The 17,583-nt window shown below is 38.6% G+C and overlaps 1 protein-coding gene across 3 annotated transcripts in view; it reads right to left on the reverse strand.

Annotated features, from left to right (window-relative positions):
• HHAT (hedgehog acyltransferase) overlaps window positions 1–17,583 on the reverse strand; it is a 190,419-nt gene that overhangs the window by 116,321 nt on the left and 56,515 nt on the right. For all 3 annotated transcript variants that reach the window (XM_040697385.1, XM_001234560.6, XM_040697386.2), the window contains 2 exons: window positions 16,901–17,072; window positions 4,736–4,886 (listed from right to left, as the gene is read on the reverse strand). In XM_040697385.1, the coding sequence (XP_040553319.1) occupies window positions 4,736–4,886; window positions 16,901–17,072 (323 nt within the window). The remainder of the gene's footprint in view (window positions 1–4,735; window positions 4,887–16,900; window positions 17,073–17,583) is intronic.

A 17,583-nucleotide genomic window follows, 5' to 3' on the forward strand; every position in this document is an offset into this window, starting at 1 on the left:
AGGTGGTGAGACACCGGAACAGGATGCACAGTGAGGTTGTGAACTTCCCCTCCCTGGAAGCATTCAAGGCTAGGCTGGATTGGGCTGTGAGCAACCTGGTCTACAGGGAGGTGTCCCATTTCATAACAGGGGGGCTGGAATTAAATTATCTTAAAGGTTCATTCCAACCCAAACCATTCTATGATTCTTCCATATTTCAGGGATCACCTCTGAAAATACAGGATGGAGAAAAGATGTCTTTTGATTTTTAAACAGTAATGCTGTGACATTAACATTTTTAAAAGAAAGCTTGTGAGAACTTAGGAGATTAAAATACACATTTTTGTTTCACCGGATTGTCTCTGAAACACACTGGATAACATTTTCTTTCAAAACCAAATGCTAGAAATAGACCAGGAATGACACTCCTAATCTTCAGAGAAAAAGCAAAGATGCATAAGCCTGTCTTTCCTTTTCTTGTCTCTCAGTGCCAGCTGCTGGGTAAGTCCCTTTATGGAGCAGAGAGCTTTCAAATAATAGCTGTCCAGAATTATAGGGTAGATAAAGCAAATCACATCAAAATACCTGATCCTCTTGAGACTGACCGCTGCAGCATTTATAGTGCTTACTTTCAGATAAGACTCTTGGGAATGTGCAAATTTTAAAGTGGATGGGCACAGGAGAAGAGGAGGATTCCTGCTTCTGCAAACCTGGTATCAGACTCTGACCTGAGATAATAGGATATTTATGCCACGCTACTCTCATGACATGTCAAAATGTATCAGATCAATGTGTCCAAAATCTTTAGAAAAAGCACTCAAGGCACTCAGTAATGTCTGTGGAAACACAGAAATGTAACTCACCCTCCCACCTCCCCGGGGAATGGCATTTTTGCTAAACACGGTTGTAAACTATAAACTAACAAGTTTCTGTGTGGAACACATTGCCAAAGCTGTTCATCAGTAAGTGAGATTTAACATAGGACTTAGTTTTGTGCTATTTTCTCTTTCGTTTCCACATGTTTACTTCCCTGCTAGGATGTTTTTCCACATTAAATCAGTTTGCAACTTTCAGCCATGCTCTAAGTATCACATCTTTCTCCAGTTGCACTACATTATTGGTACTCAGCCCGAGAAGTTGCATAGCCATTCTTTAAAAGCACTCACCAGCTTCTAGCAATACTTCCTTTCCAATACTTCACTAATTTGCTTTTACCCTTGGTAACAACAAGGACTTTTATCTTATTTGTGACCTATACAAGATAAAGCAGACATTAAAAATTAAGTTGACAACTAGTGTCAAACTTCTGAATGGTAGTAATATTATTATACTTCATTTTTTTTAGCTCTGCAACTGCGTATTTGCCCAGATTGTGATATACTGATAAACTGAAACCATAGCAACACATGCAGTATTTATGTTAACCATGAGGCAAGAAGACTGCTTTTTTTTTTTTTTTTTTTTAACCTCAGGAGATTGTCTTGATTAAAGAAAACACAGATTACTCACAATCTACTATAAAACAATTTCTTTTTAATTAGAGTCCCTTATTTCTAAGTTTGAATAGACACAATTAAGTGTTTAATGTCACAAAGGGGGATGCAGAACATCTGATTTGTTTTCTAATAACTGCTTTGCTCCAGAGAAATTTTAGACAAACCATGACATTTTCCTTCCCTTCCTCGCTGGGAGATCTTCTACCTGCTGTATGACACAGTGAATAATGACAGCATGCACTGATTTTAAGTTGCACTGATCTGGATTTGTCACATCCAAATCTTTTGTTTGTATGCTCAAAGAACACAAGGTGGTGGTGGAAGCCTGTTCGGTAGCATATTTGCCCTCCTTACATTGTGATATTCATGTTGTCTTTCTCTTCAGGCTACCTTCTTTCCTTCACAATATGCACTGCTAACAACTTAAAGATAATAAAATAGCAATGCAGGGTCTTCTAAAAGCCTACCTACTGTAATAGTCTGTATGTGAGAGTTGCCTACAGTGGATGCCACTGAGAAGGACAAGAGCAAGTCAAGCAACCACAACGGCTTCCTCTGAGCAGCACTGCAGATGTCAGCGCACTCCATTATGTTGTCCCATTCCCCAGTCTGGCTCTAACAATCTTAATCAAGCAATAAGAGGCTATAATTTTATTAAAAGTAGTTTAAAATTAGGCATGATGTTATTAACATTTATATTTAAGCTAGTCTACAGTGAAGTTCTTAGGAATACTAATTTAAAAAACTATGAATCCCTGAACTACAGCAACTAGTATTTAGCACTTCAAGGAAATAGCATCACTGCTCATGAGACCTCACAACACAAGCTATTTGCTTTCATCATTTTTTCATAGCTTTTACGAAAAACTCGTCCTGTCTGCATTTTGTCTACGTTAGTCCTTCTTAGATATCCACCTAGTTCAGAAAAAAAGCTATTTCCACTTCTAACAATGATGTTGCTATACAGCACAACAGAGCACATCAAGACCGCTAGCCTCTGTGTTGTAGTGATCCATGAGTTTTGCTGGAAAAGCATAAGGGCATCATAATCCTAGGATTTGTTGGGCAAGCTATGTGAGAATTTTTAGATAAGAATGACCCATAATTCACTAGCAGCCATAGGAAATTCTACTACCTATACAGACTTGAGAGCAAGAAATCAAATCAACTGTACATTAACTGATTTATCAACCTACAAAGCTAGCAAACAAATCCCACCTGCAGAATATTTATATTATTTCTGGTAGTGAATGTTTGCTACCTACATGAAAGAACCCTTTGGACAAATGATAAATATCAGCTGTTCACATTTTTCCTCCTGCAAAGAGATAAGTAATTAAACTTTACCTACTTTGATACTTTTCCATTTTGTTATAAGAAAATTTTATGAATATTTTATAAAAGAACAGCAAATGTTTTTGATGTGATACAACACACCCACCTTTGAAGCACAGAGGATTTCTTGCACTGTCTGTTACAATTACCTGACAAAGCAGTGTAATTATTTCTGCTGAAATTCAGTTTCATTTGACACCTCTAAGGCAATGCCCAGAATCCCGGGCATAACAACAAGGAGAGGAATTAAAAGATACTGCTGTTTGAAACTCTCCTTGTAAGGGCCATGAGATAAAGCTCTTAGGACTGGCCAGTAAAAAAACCACACATTTCTAAATTAACTCTGTAGGTCAGAAGTTCAGTCTAAACTCTTTCTGAAAGACAATTTAAACCTAGGAGTTTGCTAGTTGCTCAAATAACTCTTTAACAGCTTCTGTTTTATCCATCCTATTTAAGCTGCATTTCTTATATGAATACAAAATAACAGTTTCAAACCATTACAAACCATAAAGTTTTCCTGTTATAACTAGCTTCAAGCAGGAAGCAAAATGAAAATTTTATCCAATAAAGCCTAGATAATAACAGGCCCACTGTTATCATGACTAAAATTAAAAGAGTTTATTCATATCAGAAACCAGTTGGACACCAAAAAAGACAAGCCCCATTGTGCTAGGCTCTGTGCTAACAGAATGAAAGAGAGAAGTGTCCGTACTAAAAAGCCAAACAACGTTTCTGGAGGTCTGGGGCACATCCTCCCACAAACAGGAAGAACTTGGGGGGGGCATGTTAGAGAAGACAAGGAAAGAAATAAAGTGCATCCACTATTACACATAGGCTAAACACCATGAAGAATTCACCTGGGAGGTGGTTTTCAGGGAAAAATCATAGAATGGCTTATGTTGGAGAGGACCAAAAGATCATCCAGTTCCACCCCACTACCATGGACAGGGCTGCCCAGGGCCCCATCCAACCTGGCCTTAAGTGTCTCCAGGGATGAGGCACCACAGCTTCCCTGGTCAGCTGTGCCACTGCCTCACTGTGCCCTCTGAATAAAAAAAATTTCTTCCTACCACCTAACCAAAATCTCCCCTCTTTCAGTTTAAAGCCATTCCCCTTGTCCTATCACTATTAGACCACAGAAAGTCAGTCCCTCTCCTGCTTGTAAGCTCCCCTTAAGTACAGGAAGGCCACAATGAGGTCTCTCCAGCAGTCTTCCCCAAACTGAACAAGCCCAGCTCCCTGTCTTCACAGGAGAGGTGATCCAGCCCTCTGGACCCACCCCAACAGCCGTGCACCCTTCCTGTACTGAGGGCTCCAGGCTCGCTCAGTGAACAGTGATTTAAAGCAACACTAAGATTTAAAACTTGCTTTTTTGTGAAATGTTACGCAGAAACACTTGAAAAACAAAGTGGATCCATATTTTCATAAATGAGGAATTACCATTCTTCCATATTTTTAATGTGTTGAAGATTTTCTCTATTGCAGGACCCTATATCTTAAAATATTATATCCACAACTTTCCTCATAATGTAAGTAACTGATATTTCTTTTTCCTTCTCTGGATAAAAATCCAGCTGAAATGTGGGTTTTGGATCAAGAATGAGAAAAGTCTTATTTAATACACACCTGGAAAAAACAAGTGCTATGCTAGTGACACTCAGTGGTTCCAGAATAACAGCTAAGAGAATACAAACATGGAAAGGGTTGTTTTCCTCTTCTTCTGCAGTGTGACTAAAGTAACCATCAAAATTAAGTTCAGTCAGAAATTAAGAAGAGAAATCATGGGGATTAAAGAGAAAAAGCACATAGAAGTGGAAGCAAGCGTATCTGTGGCCATGAAAGTACACACACACACACAAACACGTTCTTATATATCAATGGTAATATATCACTAAGGAAATTTCTAAATAGGAATAGTGACTAACCTCCACATTTTAGTAAAACTGTGCATCAGGCTGACGCAGCGAGGAAGGGCTGGAGGTCTGAGTCCATCCATCCGGAGAAGGAGGGCAGCAATACCATACAGAACGAGGTACTTCACGTAAAAAAATAATACTTGAGCTAAAGCCACGCCACCTAAAAAACAAAACCACCACACCAAACTCATACCTTAAACAACTCTTGGAATATTTTTAAAACCCGCAGATACTGATAACTTCCAAATAGCCATTCATTATTCTAAAACCTAAAGCAAGCACAATACCTGATTTTGTAACACATACAGGACACAGAAGCACATGCAGTTATGACCTTAGGCAAAAAATACTATTATTCCAATAGAAGGGCAAAAATAAGCACCTGTATTTCCACTTTCAAGATCTCTCTGGACTGCGAGCATTCACAGCTACAAAAAACAAATACTAGCACTGTGCAAAAAAAAAAACTTACTGGTACAAGTGACAAATATTTACAACAGCAGCAACAAATTTTCACCTTTGTCAAAAGAAGTAAACACTGGACACATACAGCATCATTGCATACACTCTTCACTTGTTCCTCAGAGCTACGAACAATGGCCATCTCTGCAGCTCTGCCCAAGAGCTTTACAAACATCCTATGGCACCGGTGTCCAAACTTTTAGCTTGCCTGAGTTGCATTGACTGAGTTGTATTAACTATATTAACAATACCTCTTAGGTACTGTCTAGGGCTGCATCTATGAAGGTTGCTCCGAAAGTAATGCCTCCTAATCATTTTCATGGAAACCAAAACTGATATAAAGAGCACAATAGCACCATTTAATAGAGCAAATTCTCAGCCACAAAACATTTTGTTTCAACATAGTCACCACCATTAGCTGTGCATTTTCATCAGCGATGAACAAGAGCCTACATGCTGTGTTCCTAACAATCCCCACCAGTGCAGGTGACCCACTGTCACTGTTGCCACTGCTGAAATGTACCACCAACCATCTCACAGTTCTCACATCCATTGTTTAGTCTCCATAAACATTCAACAAGCGCTGATGAATGTCAGGGGGTACCATTTTTTTTTCCACACGGAGGAACTCAATGACACACCATTGCTTCCTACGCACCTCCACATCAGATGCCATTTTGTCAGACTGCCTTTCTGCTGTCATCTGTCACACAGCAACAACATGTAACATAATACTAGAGGGAATATTTCCAAACCATTCCCTGGTTTCAGCCCAAATGGGGTGAATAGTGCACCAACGTTCTGTTGGTGCTGAGTGATGGTTGCATGCCTGGGGCAGAGCCACTGCCATGATGAAGCAGCAGCAGGGCACAGCCCACAGGTTGGGCATAGTGGCATATAGGGGACATGCAGAATTCCAACTACATCCAATCTGAAGTGAAATCTTGGTGGTGTACTGGTTCACAGCCCAACTCCAGGACACAGCAGTCTCACACAGGTGAGATGAAAAATCAGACTGGCTATGCTTAAGGAGTTTGTTACTGCCATGAATCACAGTCTTAGAATAGAAAATTTAGGATTGGCAGTAACAAATTCAGGCACCCTGAAACTACCAACTGCCAGTCTTGACAGCTCATAATTTCATGTTGAGTCTCACAATGCTTGGCCTGTTACCTCAGAAGCATAAAAGGTTGTAACAGTGACGAGAGTTCCAATTGTCAATAAAAAGAATTAAAAAAGTAGCAGTAAGATTCACAATAAGAGAGCAAAACTTTTTTTTTTTTTAATGGAAATACACGAGTAACCAGATACCCCCAAACCAAATAAAGCCCAGCTACAGCTTTTTAAAAATCAGAATTTTGATGGCAGTGTGGAACATAGGAGAAAAGATGACCTTTTAAACACCTCTGAATGTTCCCAGTTGTAAATGAATGAAGATGGTTCGCATGAATATTCTAAATGTTATTTAACTGAATAAAATGGAATTTCAGCAATAATTGTATAAAACAAAATACACTAAAAAGCAGAGGCCCCCATCGTCATTGAAACCCATGAGAGTTTACTCTTCCAGAAGTTCTGCTGACTCTCCTCTGATTGCCATTTAATGTTAGAAATCCACTCTCAAAGGAGGGAAAATGAACATAATTTGGAATAGTAAAAAACTAGAAAATGCCATTGTTATATCTCCTACCATTCCAGTGATTTACTTTCTCTCACTGATATCAACAACCTTGTGACTTGGAGTACTTCAGATACTTAATATAATTTCAAAACCTTCCAGCACACTTTCCTTAGAGTCTCAATTTTCAATCTGACTCCGGCAGCCTAAGTCTATATGAACACTTAAATCATCTGCCTTTTTTCCCCCCAAGTCAATGCATCCCTTTTTGCATTCTGTTGACTAATGATTGTACTGTGGATGATGACCAAAAGTTAAACATTAAAAACCTAATCTGATACATAATAACCTAGGGTGAAATTGTGGCTCTAGTAATGTCGATTGCAAAACTCCTGCTGGCTTACATATGTCCAGCATTTTGTTGCTGCAATCTGCTATTTTTAGTTTTAATACTATCATTCATGGGCATGATATAAGAAACAGTTGTGTCATACAAGATATAAGCTTCACATCTAGGTATTTTTTTCTGCAATCAGTTCATAAATATTTTCCTTCAGCGAAGTAGTCATCTAACATTCAATAACATTCTTTCCCCAAGGAAAACAAACAATCCTAAGAACTATTTGGATAGTAGTCAGTCAGCTACACATTTGATTTCCACTAAATCATTTATACAGACAACTTCTGGTTTAGTTCCTATCTCATCCAATTTCTCATTTCTTTTATGACAAATTTCATTGGAGAGCTGAATGTTGACACTCACACAAACTGATGATAAAGATTACAGTTGTCTGTGCCTAGTAAAATTCAAAATCCTTCGGCTGTGCATGACAGATTAAGATTTAGTGACCCAGACTACCACCCTCTTGAGAATGAAAACAATCAATACATTTAATTTTTAAATACAATGATGGAACATTCAGAATTTCAAATATAAAGTTGTAAGTCACCGGGAAAAAAAGTATTTTCACTTTAAGAAACACTTAACATTAGACTAAGTTGTGACTACTGGTAATTAGTAGACAGCTCAGTAGCACAGGCATCTTACAAAAGCATGGGTGTCTCATCACTGACATCATCACCTGGCACACACTGGCTGCTGTGCGTGTGTGGCAATTCCAGTGCTCCCAAGATCAGTGGTGTAAAGGTCCCTGTCAATATGTGAATGAAATTCATGCTGGTCTTCAACTCATCCCAGCTGTGTGAGAGTTCTGGGCCACACACCAAAAATCTGGGGGCAAGATTCACAGCTGTGCAACAGCTGGTCTGCACTGGCAACTTGCACAGGCTTCAAACCTTCTCTGCATACCTGACATATTCCAGCTGCTTTGTATTTACACCATTATAGCACAAAGCAGCCAGAAGTACGCTGCTCCATCTGATATAAAAACATGAAATTAAAAAAAGATTTAGAATCAATATGAAAACACTCAAATTCATTATCAGTACCACACTTCGTTTGCTGACATTCTATTTAAAGCTTAAAAAAGAACTCCTGAAAGAGTATTATTTTAAATTGGAAACAAAGCTGAGAAACTGTATCAGCTGTATATTAAAAACATTTAAGGGAAAAAATACTGCCAAAAGTACATCTTTTTCCTAAAATAAATGACCTCAAGGGGTTCACAGTCAAGGTTAAGTTTAAGAACTAAAATGTATTAAGGTTTTAAAAATACTGATTTAAAGTACCCATACAATCTCAATTCCATGCACTTCAACAGTCAAGCTGCTTGAAATCTCAGATTAAATTAAGTGACTTGTATTAAGATTGATATTTTCAATTTCTCAGCTTGCAATCCTTTTAAAGTATTCTAAGTTTTCCTTGACTTTAAAAACACATTTTTAAACCTTCAAAGTTCCAATTTCTTCAAACTTGCTCCAAAACTGCATAAGTTTCATAGAACTTTTTCTCAAGGATTAAAACATTCACATATTTTCTTCCTTCCCCCCCCCCCCCCCCCCCCCCCTCACAACTTTGCCTAATAATTTTTGAAATTATCAGATAGATCACTTCCGTAATTAAGTGACAGATTTTGACCTAGGGATTAAAAACAATTCTTCTGTCCATAACCCATCACCAAAGCACATTTATGGTCAAGAATTGTATCTTAGCTTGCAATGTTATTGATGAGGCATGAGCATGAAAGCATAGATTCTCCTTTTTCACAGCTCTCCTGACCCTGCAGCAATAAGAATTGTAGATGCTCATCTCTGTCAATAACCAGAGCAGGTACAACTAGAAAACATGTACTGTAGTCAAACATGCAGTCATTTTGAAAGGGTTACTGACACATGACAGAAGTCTAGTAAGAAACACAGCTCAGAACTTGTGGTCATACCATCAGCTTCAAAATACTGAGTTTCACGGGTTCACTTACCCTTTTTCTCATATTTTACAAAAAAAAAAAAAGCATATTACGCAGAGATTTCTTCACACATGAAAAGCTCCATGAAAGAATATGGATCTGCACTGCAGCAAACTGGCTAAATATATACACAGATACAGATATGTCTCTGTATATATACATATGTATATATACATATACATCGCAACTTATGGTAGATATATCTCAACAATAATTCCAACAGCATCAAGAGCTTCCAGCTTTAATAAACCAATATCAGTATGGTTATTGACAAGTTTCACATGCTGGGCTACCACATTTTATTTCTAACCACACGCTCCTCTCTGCCAAGACCCCAATGCTAGAACCTACTATGACCTTCTCAAGTTGGTGATGACCCTGGCAAAAGGTTACATTTCATCCTGAGGGAGCCTTCTACAAATGTATGGTTAATGCCGCACCAAGCAGACTCTGCATGAACTGTTGAGTAAGCAGAGCTCTGCAGCCACAGCCACAATCCCATGCACATTGTGTCGTAATTTTTTAGATTGTACAGTCTTCTTGGATTACAACAAAGCTTTTGATACTGTTTCTCACTGTATCCTTCTGGACAAAATGTCCAGCATACAGCTAGACAAAAATATAATGTGATGGGTGAAAAACTGACTGATGGATTAGGCTAAAAGGGTTATAGTAAATGAGGTTACACCAGGCTGGTGGTCCCCAAGCTGCTGGAGTTCAAGGAGCATTTGGATGATGCCCTCAGACACTGGGTTTGAATGTTGGGTGGTCCTGTATAGAGCCAGGGGTTGGATTCAATGATCCTTGTGGGTCCCTTCCAACTCAGGACATTGTGATTCTAGGATGCTGTCCTGTCCCCTGCTCAGAGATAACTGCCTGCTTATACAAGCTGTGCTAACCTGAAGCAATGCGGAAGTGATAGCTCAGTTCAATTACTCCTGTCTCTCTAACCAATTCCAAAGAGCGCAGTGCAAGAAGCACTGTAACTGCATTAACTTACAAATACAAACTAATGCAGTTAATAATTAGGCTCATGTTACTCAGCAGTTATCTTTCACTGCTGCTTCACAGTGCTTTGAAAGAGTTGCAGGCTTATAAAATTAACATGAACAATAGGAAGAAAGAAAATACAACCTGGATTCATGCTGCCTGGCTTTACAGCCCAGCCTTCCAGTAGCACACAAGAAAAATCCCTAAAGAAATGAAGTGACAGCAGGAAGGTACATCCTACAATACTTGTTCTTTTAAGACAACGAAGTAGAACAGATACAGTGAGCCCAAAGTGAAGTTGCTTAAACCAGACTGAACGTCTGGCACGCAGAAGTCTTCCAGACCACTTAATAAAGAAATAAAACTAGAAGTCTTTTCAAGAACAGATATACCTTAAAACTACCTACCTTAAGTATCCCCAAACATCAACCACGGCCATTACATTACAAAGAACTCTAAATAAATAGGCAGTAATCACGAGTAAAAAAATGAGTCGAGTCATAAGAGTAGGTTAACTGCCAATATTTGACATTATCTAGCATTTTCACTCACTACTTTATTTTAAATTTTATTTTAGTGAACTATCCAATGTTTAAGAGAACGTTATTAAGATTTCTGATGCACGTTTACATTCCACCTTCCAAAGCAGATACCAAGATGCCAAATATTTTAATCAGATTTCCCTTATTATCATACGTGATGAAAAAAATCTCAGATTACTCCATTAGTATTTCATTGCCACTTAGATGGATGCAGAGAGATCCTAATTTTAATCACAAAACACTGAGTGGTTCTTAAGAATGAACTGAGGAACCAATTTTCTATGTATGGACTTATTAGAAAAAGAATTATAACATATCTGGCTTACACGAACTACTCTGTAGGTTTTGCTGTTTCAAAGAGGAACTTGCATAATATTTTTTTCTTTTAAGAAACCAAAACATGATATTCACCAATTACAAATTCAATCAGGCAATGAATAGACCATATCATTCCAGATTTTTTTTTTATATGAGCAGCATTTCAGTCAAAGGCAGAATATGTTTTCAGCACACTAGAAGCTAGTTAATAACAATAAGTTAACCAACGCAGTAAATTGTACACGCTTCACCAGAAAGAACAAGTTGCATATGGTTAAGAACAACACATTAAATGCACAGAACACTCATCACACATGCATAAATCTCTGATGTACATCTCTACATCAAAGAATCGCCTCTGACACAAAACACACACACACGTACAAATTCCTGGTCAAACATATTTTCACAATCACAACCTTTACTAACATTCCAAATAAACCCAGTGAGACAACTATCAGACAATTTCAAGCAGAATTTTGGCTTTCATCATTCCCTATACCTTGCAATAATATCAATCTCTGCTCAGATGAGCAGAATAAACGGTGCTGAACAAGAAAATAAACAAAGCCTCAGATAGAAAATATTGTGTTTTTTAACCTCTAAACATTCAGAATCAGATTTAAATACACAAATTAACAACATTCAACATCTATTCCAGTCTCTATATAACAGCAGAAGATCCCATCAGAATGGATTTTACCGTTAACGTTCTGTGTAACAACAAAGAATAGAAGTCACTGATTTCTATTTAAGATCTTGTTGAACTACCAGTTATTATACAAATTAGCAAATTAGTCATTCAGCTACAGAAGCCTGAAGAATATGAAGTGGAAGGGATTGACAGTCTATCTGCCTTTTATTTCATTTTATGTTCTTTCTCTTCCCAGACTTCATTACAGGCCATGGCCACACATTAGAGCCGATGGACCTCTGGTCTGCTTCAGTATAGTAGCTTCAATCTTAACTGCCTGTAATCTTCCTTTTACTATGCAAAACACAAAGGAAGCAAATTAAACCCAATCACCTTTAAAATCTGAAAATAATGAATTATCATGGTTTCCATTTTCATGCCACATGGGTCTACCTGCTATGTCATTACTTCTGAAAGTACTCAACCTTTTCAGATAATCTGACCAACGCTGCCAGAATGAGATGCAGAACAGAGACAAAATCATAGAATTTATATTATTTGTCCACTGTACTTTTCATATAGAATCACATAATATCCAAAGTTGGAACGGACCCATAAGAAACACTGAGTTCTAATCCTGGCTCCACATGGCAAGCCAGGGGAGAGTTGCAAGGCACTCCAGGGGCGCTCTTTGACCCCGTGTTGCTAGGTGCTCATTTCATGGGGGAATATAAGAAACAACCTGAAAAAATTTGTACCTGAAGTTATCTCATAGAGTTAACATATGGATACCTAAAAACACCTCTAACCAAAGCAAGCTTTTATCTTCTTTCCCCACATAGGAAACTGACATCTGCTTTGGAAGTTATTCTTGCTACCAAACACAGGCCATTGGTGAAACAGAATATGATAATATATTCAACGTGAAAGTACACTTTATTCAAACCAATACAATGCAGTTTTTTTGTTTCCGCATATGGCATCTGTTCTCCAGTATCTGAGGCAGCAGCCTGTGAAGAGCTGTAAGTCAGTCACCTGAAAACATCTCAGTCAACCTGGACACGAGCAGTATTCTGAAAGGCCACATCAAAAACAATAACAGAATTGGTTTTGTCATCTCTGACACTGCTCTCTTCTCATTGTTCTGATGCACTGAAAATAATCAGAGGCAACTCCATCTGTTTTGATGTCAAAAGACTGAACTGAATTTTTCCCACATTATGACCAACACAGCCCAAGCATCACTGTGATATAAACACACAAGTTAAAAGTAGCATACGGAGAACGTTAAAGGAAATGAAATTTAAATAGCAGGAATAATATGTGGTAGAAGAAATGCTGACATCCATGTGCCATATGGGAGCTGCAATACTGAGCAGAGGAGGAGATAGCCTGAAAAGACAGATCCCTAATAGCTTTCTGTTCTATTTGTAGCCAGTGGAAAAGATACATGCAACCTCAGGCCAGTTTTTTAAATATTGCTGACAGAAATCCAGCAAGAAAAAAATTCAAGATGGAAAAAACAGAATCATACAACAATAGATTTTCTACTGTCTGGTGGAAGAACTTAAATAATGAACGCCTATGGTATAGTAACATCTCAGGAAGACGTCACATTCTTTTCTAAGGGAAATGCTTCATCCACGCAGTAGATTAGACTGGTCAGAATCTCTTCTGGAAAACTTGCAGTGCAAATTGTCTTAGAAGTTATTCCTAGACACATTAGGAACAGGAAAGTGAATGGAAACAGCATATTTATCAAGAGAACATGATGCCTGACCAATAGAACTCTATTCAGTACGAACTGGTGCTTTGGACACACAGGAGGGGGCATGGATGTTGTGCATCTTGACTTCAGTGAGAACTTTCACACATTCTCATACGACTTTCCTATCACCAAAGATGTGAGATATATTTTGAATAAGTAGATAATACAGAAGAAAATTTGGTTGGGACTACCAAGCTTAAAGCATAGCAACAATCAGTAGTACAAAGTGCAGTTGGCAGCCAGTAACTAGCAGCATCCCTCAGACATCACAGCTGAGACCACTAACCCTCAACATCTTCATTAGCAGCCCAGATGGCATAACGGAGCACATCTTCAGCAAGTTTGCTGATGACACCAAACTGCAGCAGCAAGCAACACAGTGAAGGGAAGGCCTGCTATTCGGAGGGACTTTGAAGGTGGGAGGTCTAGAGAAGTGATTCTTTCTATATCCCTAAATTAGTAATATTAGGCCACTTCCTGAAAACAACACCTTAGTCTCCCTGCTGTCTCATGGTAATTAATTTTACAAGCCATCTGTACACTGTGTGAATGCATTTCCTGCATGGTGAGAGTTTTGCTGTCTTTCAGCTCCAGAGACTCTTTATCCTCACAATAAGAAAAAGCAGACTGAAATATAAGGACCATCACATAAATAAGATAGGTACATAGCAAGTAAAGACTGGAGAATGTGCAAAAAATAAAAAGGGTGAAGCAAGGCTATAATACCCTCTGATCCCTTAAGACACTAAGTGCCACAAGGAACATGTAACCCAGCTGGATTATTTGGGACAGAAGGTGGGTTCCTATGTTACAGAAGAAACTCTGTGTTGACTTTGAATTATTCACAGTCAGAAGAATAGGAGAATACTCAGAACTTCGCAAATGAATCAGATGGAATGAGAATTTAATCTCTAGGCAAAAACACTCACAGTAATACAGGTACGGACCTGTAAATGGCATAGAGAAAAGAAGAATTCGAACATTTGACATAAGGAGATCTTTGGTTTAGCTGCAGGCATTAAAAACATACATGTAACTGTTTTGTATATTGTTGCTTCCAGAAACTTTTGGCTAAATCCTACCACATAAAACATACCCCTTGCTGACTGTTAACACATTGCCCCCATGTTAAATATATGTTTTTAAGTGTATATATGCACGAAGAAAACACACCCAGTTATGCCTCTTGAGCTAACTTCAGCATGTCTCGTCATTTGTGGCTAAGTTCATTAATGTTGAAGGCCAACATTTTTAAACAAGCATTGTGACTCAGCCAGGTTTTATCTATTTGCACTCTCACTTCACAAGAACACTGTTGTTCTGTGCTTCTGTGGACTATTCTGACCATCATCAATGCCCTAAAGATCCCTTGAGCAAAATCTCTTAGTGCTGTTGTCTTTACCTGTACTGCTGGTGTTTAATGCTTCTAATTCAAAGATATCCCAGAAGAAAAGCTGGCGAGCAATTATAATTTCCCTAATTGGGGTTGATTACAAGACAGCATAACAGCCTTTCCCCTAAGTTTAGCATGCCACAAGGGGCAGCCACGTATCATTTGATGCAAGTATATGTTTCATACTGCTTTGAAGCCGCTGTGGGTTAAATTGGAAACAAAATGAAAAACAGCAGTGCAGAAGGGTAATATACCACACAATTAATACTTGAGTCAACAACAAGCTTCTTGGTCTCTTGACTCCATTATCTGATGTAATTGGTTTTAATAACCCCAAATAAAAAGTAATGGAGAAGAATACTTGTCTCTGTACAAGAACTGGTGTAGAAGCATGTTAAGATCCATAATGATCCAGTAATTACAGGTACTCTCACTCATATCAGAGTCTCCCTAAATCAAGTCACAACGGTGGCTGCTCACTGATTTGTCTCTGTATAATTATCGGGATGAAACTTGTAGAGAAAACACTTTAAAGTGTGTAAGAATCAGAGAGATCAACACAATGGAATGGTGATACAAGAGGTGTAACGACAAAAGGACTAGCACAATGGACAGGTGTTACAAAGAAAAAGGAAAAGTGCACATCCATCGCTGAAGATCTAGGCTCATAGGGAAACTCCATAAGAGAGAGACTGCCAACCAGAGATCCTTCCCCAGTGGCAGTCAGCCCTTAAATGAGGTCTAAGAGAGGTGCAGCCAGGCTCCACCCCTTTTGATTGAAGAGATGAATTGCCTTCACCTGTGCTCCCTGGGCTGACTGGGTCCTTTCCCCAGGTGTTCAATCAGTGGTTCAGGCCATGACTCAACAGTTACCATACAAAGCGTGATGTATTTCTGCAGGTAAATCGCACCACAAAATCTTTTCTGAACTATCATATTTAAGCACCTGTCTTCAATACTAAGACAAAGCCTAACAAGTATACCAACTACTTCGCTATTTTCTGGAAAGTAACTTTTATTGTTGTTTAAATCAACGGTTAGGAGCCTTCATAGGAGGCAGGAATCTGCCAGTAACACCAAACCTAGAATACCTCAGAATCCACTTTCTAAATGGTTAGTGAGTAGGGGCGCATGGTACAAGCTAATAATTTGCTGCTCTGTCTGCCCTCTCTCTTCATATTTATATATAAACATACATTTTGTATGTACATACATGTAGGTACAGCCAGCACGCATTGCCCTCTACTGGCCAGAGCCTAGTATGCAGAGGTCCTCATCCAACACACTGCTCATAAGCAAACTTCACTAAGCACGTGACAGTGCTGTACTAGTATGTGATATTGACTCCTGATGCTGGCCAATATAGTAAGAGGCATCTCCTTCAACTCTAAAAATCAGGGATTTTTCAAAATCCATTTTTAATGCTTGAGGTTTCCTGCTTCCATTCCTCCTACTTGGTAATACATGCAGGAACACAAAGGAATTATACAAACCATGCATACAAGTGTCTTACAGCTTAGCCTATTTCTATTTACATATCCACACGCAAACTATTACCATTTTATGTTACATTCATAACTGCTCATTTCTGTCCTCAGTTTGCATTTTAACCAAATACCAGTAGACTGAGAGGTAGCAGAAAGGCCTTTAACACTTAAATGGTTAAGGCATCTAGAACTTCTCTGGGCAGCCTGCTCCAGTGCTACACCACTCTCTGAGTAAAGAATTTCCTCCCAAAATCTAACCTAAATCTCCTCTGTTTTATTTTAAAACCATTCCCCCGTGCTCTATCACTATCATGTAAAAAGTTGGTCTCCCTTTTGTTTGCTAGTTCCCTTTAGGTACTGGAAGGCTGCAGTGTGGTCTCCCCAGAGCCTTCTCATCTCCAGGCTAACCAAGCTCAGCTTTCTCAGCCTCTCTTCTCACATTATCATAAAAGTCTGCATTAAAACAGTCTGCCATCTTCCTGACTGAACGGTTATAGCGTATTATTCATAAAAACTAATGGACATAAAAAAGGCTGGTATTCTTGAAAGTAGGAAGAGACAGATGATTTCTTCATTTTTTTTTTAAATATACTCACCTAAGGCCCAATATGACATAGCTTCCAAAGATGAAGAAGTGCTGCAGATAGCATGGATATACATGAAGTGAATCATTAGCTCAGCCAAGCACCACCAAAAGAAAATACGAATTATGCCCACGATTAAGATGACAAGATTGGTCTTCAAACTGAAGGCTTCTTGTTTCCTCATCTAAATGAAGAAACCCAAAGAAGTTATATGACACACAAGTGACTGCTTTACTCAAAGACTCATCTCAAGAACTTCTTTTTTTTAATATAAAGATTTCATTTGCTATTCATTACTATTTAAGGGGGTCATCTGTCTACACTATTTGAGAATTCCTGATACGCTTTTGATGTAGCCTGGTTTCTCCTTTCTCAAAGTCAGTATGTATGTAGAAATAGGCAAGTAGAAAACGGAGTGGTAAGCCAAGTAAAACAAGTCTTTCATCAATATCACAAGACTAGCTGCAGTATTTACAGATATTCAGTTCCACGTGCACACGAAGATCTTCCGTTGCTGCAGATGATATTTTCATTCTCTCTGCATTGCAGAACTATCTGTGGAGTTGAATCACATGGGAATGCAATGGTATCTGCCAGCACAGTGCAATTTCCATGCTAGGCACCCAAACGTAGGGGGATCCAGACTACTCTTGCCTCAGGCTTTACAGGTTCCAAAGGGTCTCTGGACTGCTTTG

The sequence above is a fragment of the Gallus gallus genome, chromosome 3 (assembly GCF_016699485.2).
Source record: "Gallus gallus isolate bGalGal1 chromosome 3, bGalGal1.mat.broiler.GRCg7b, whole genome shotgun sequence".
NCBI classification, from domain to species: domain Eukaryota; kingdom Metazoa; phylum Chordata; class Aves; order Galliformes; family Phasianidae; genus Gallus; species Gallus gallus.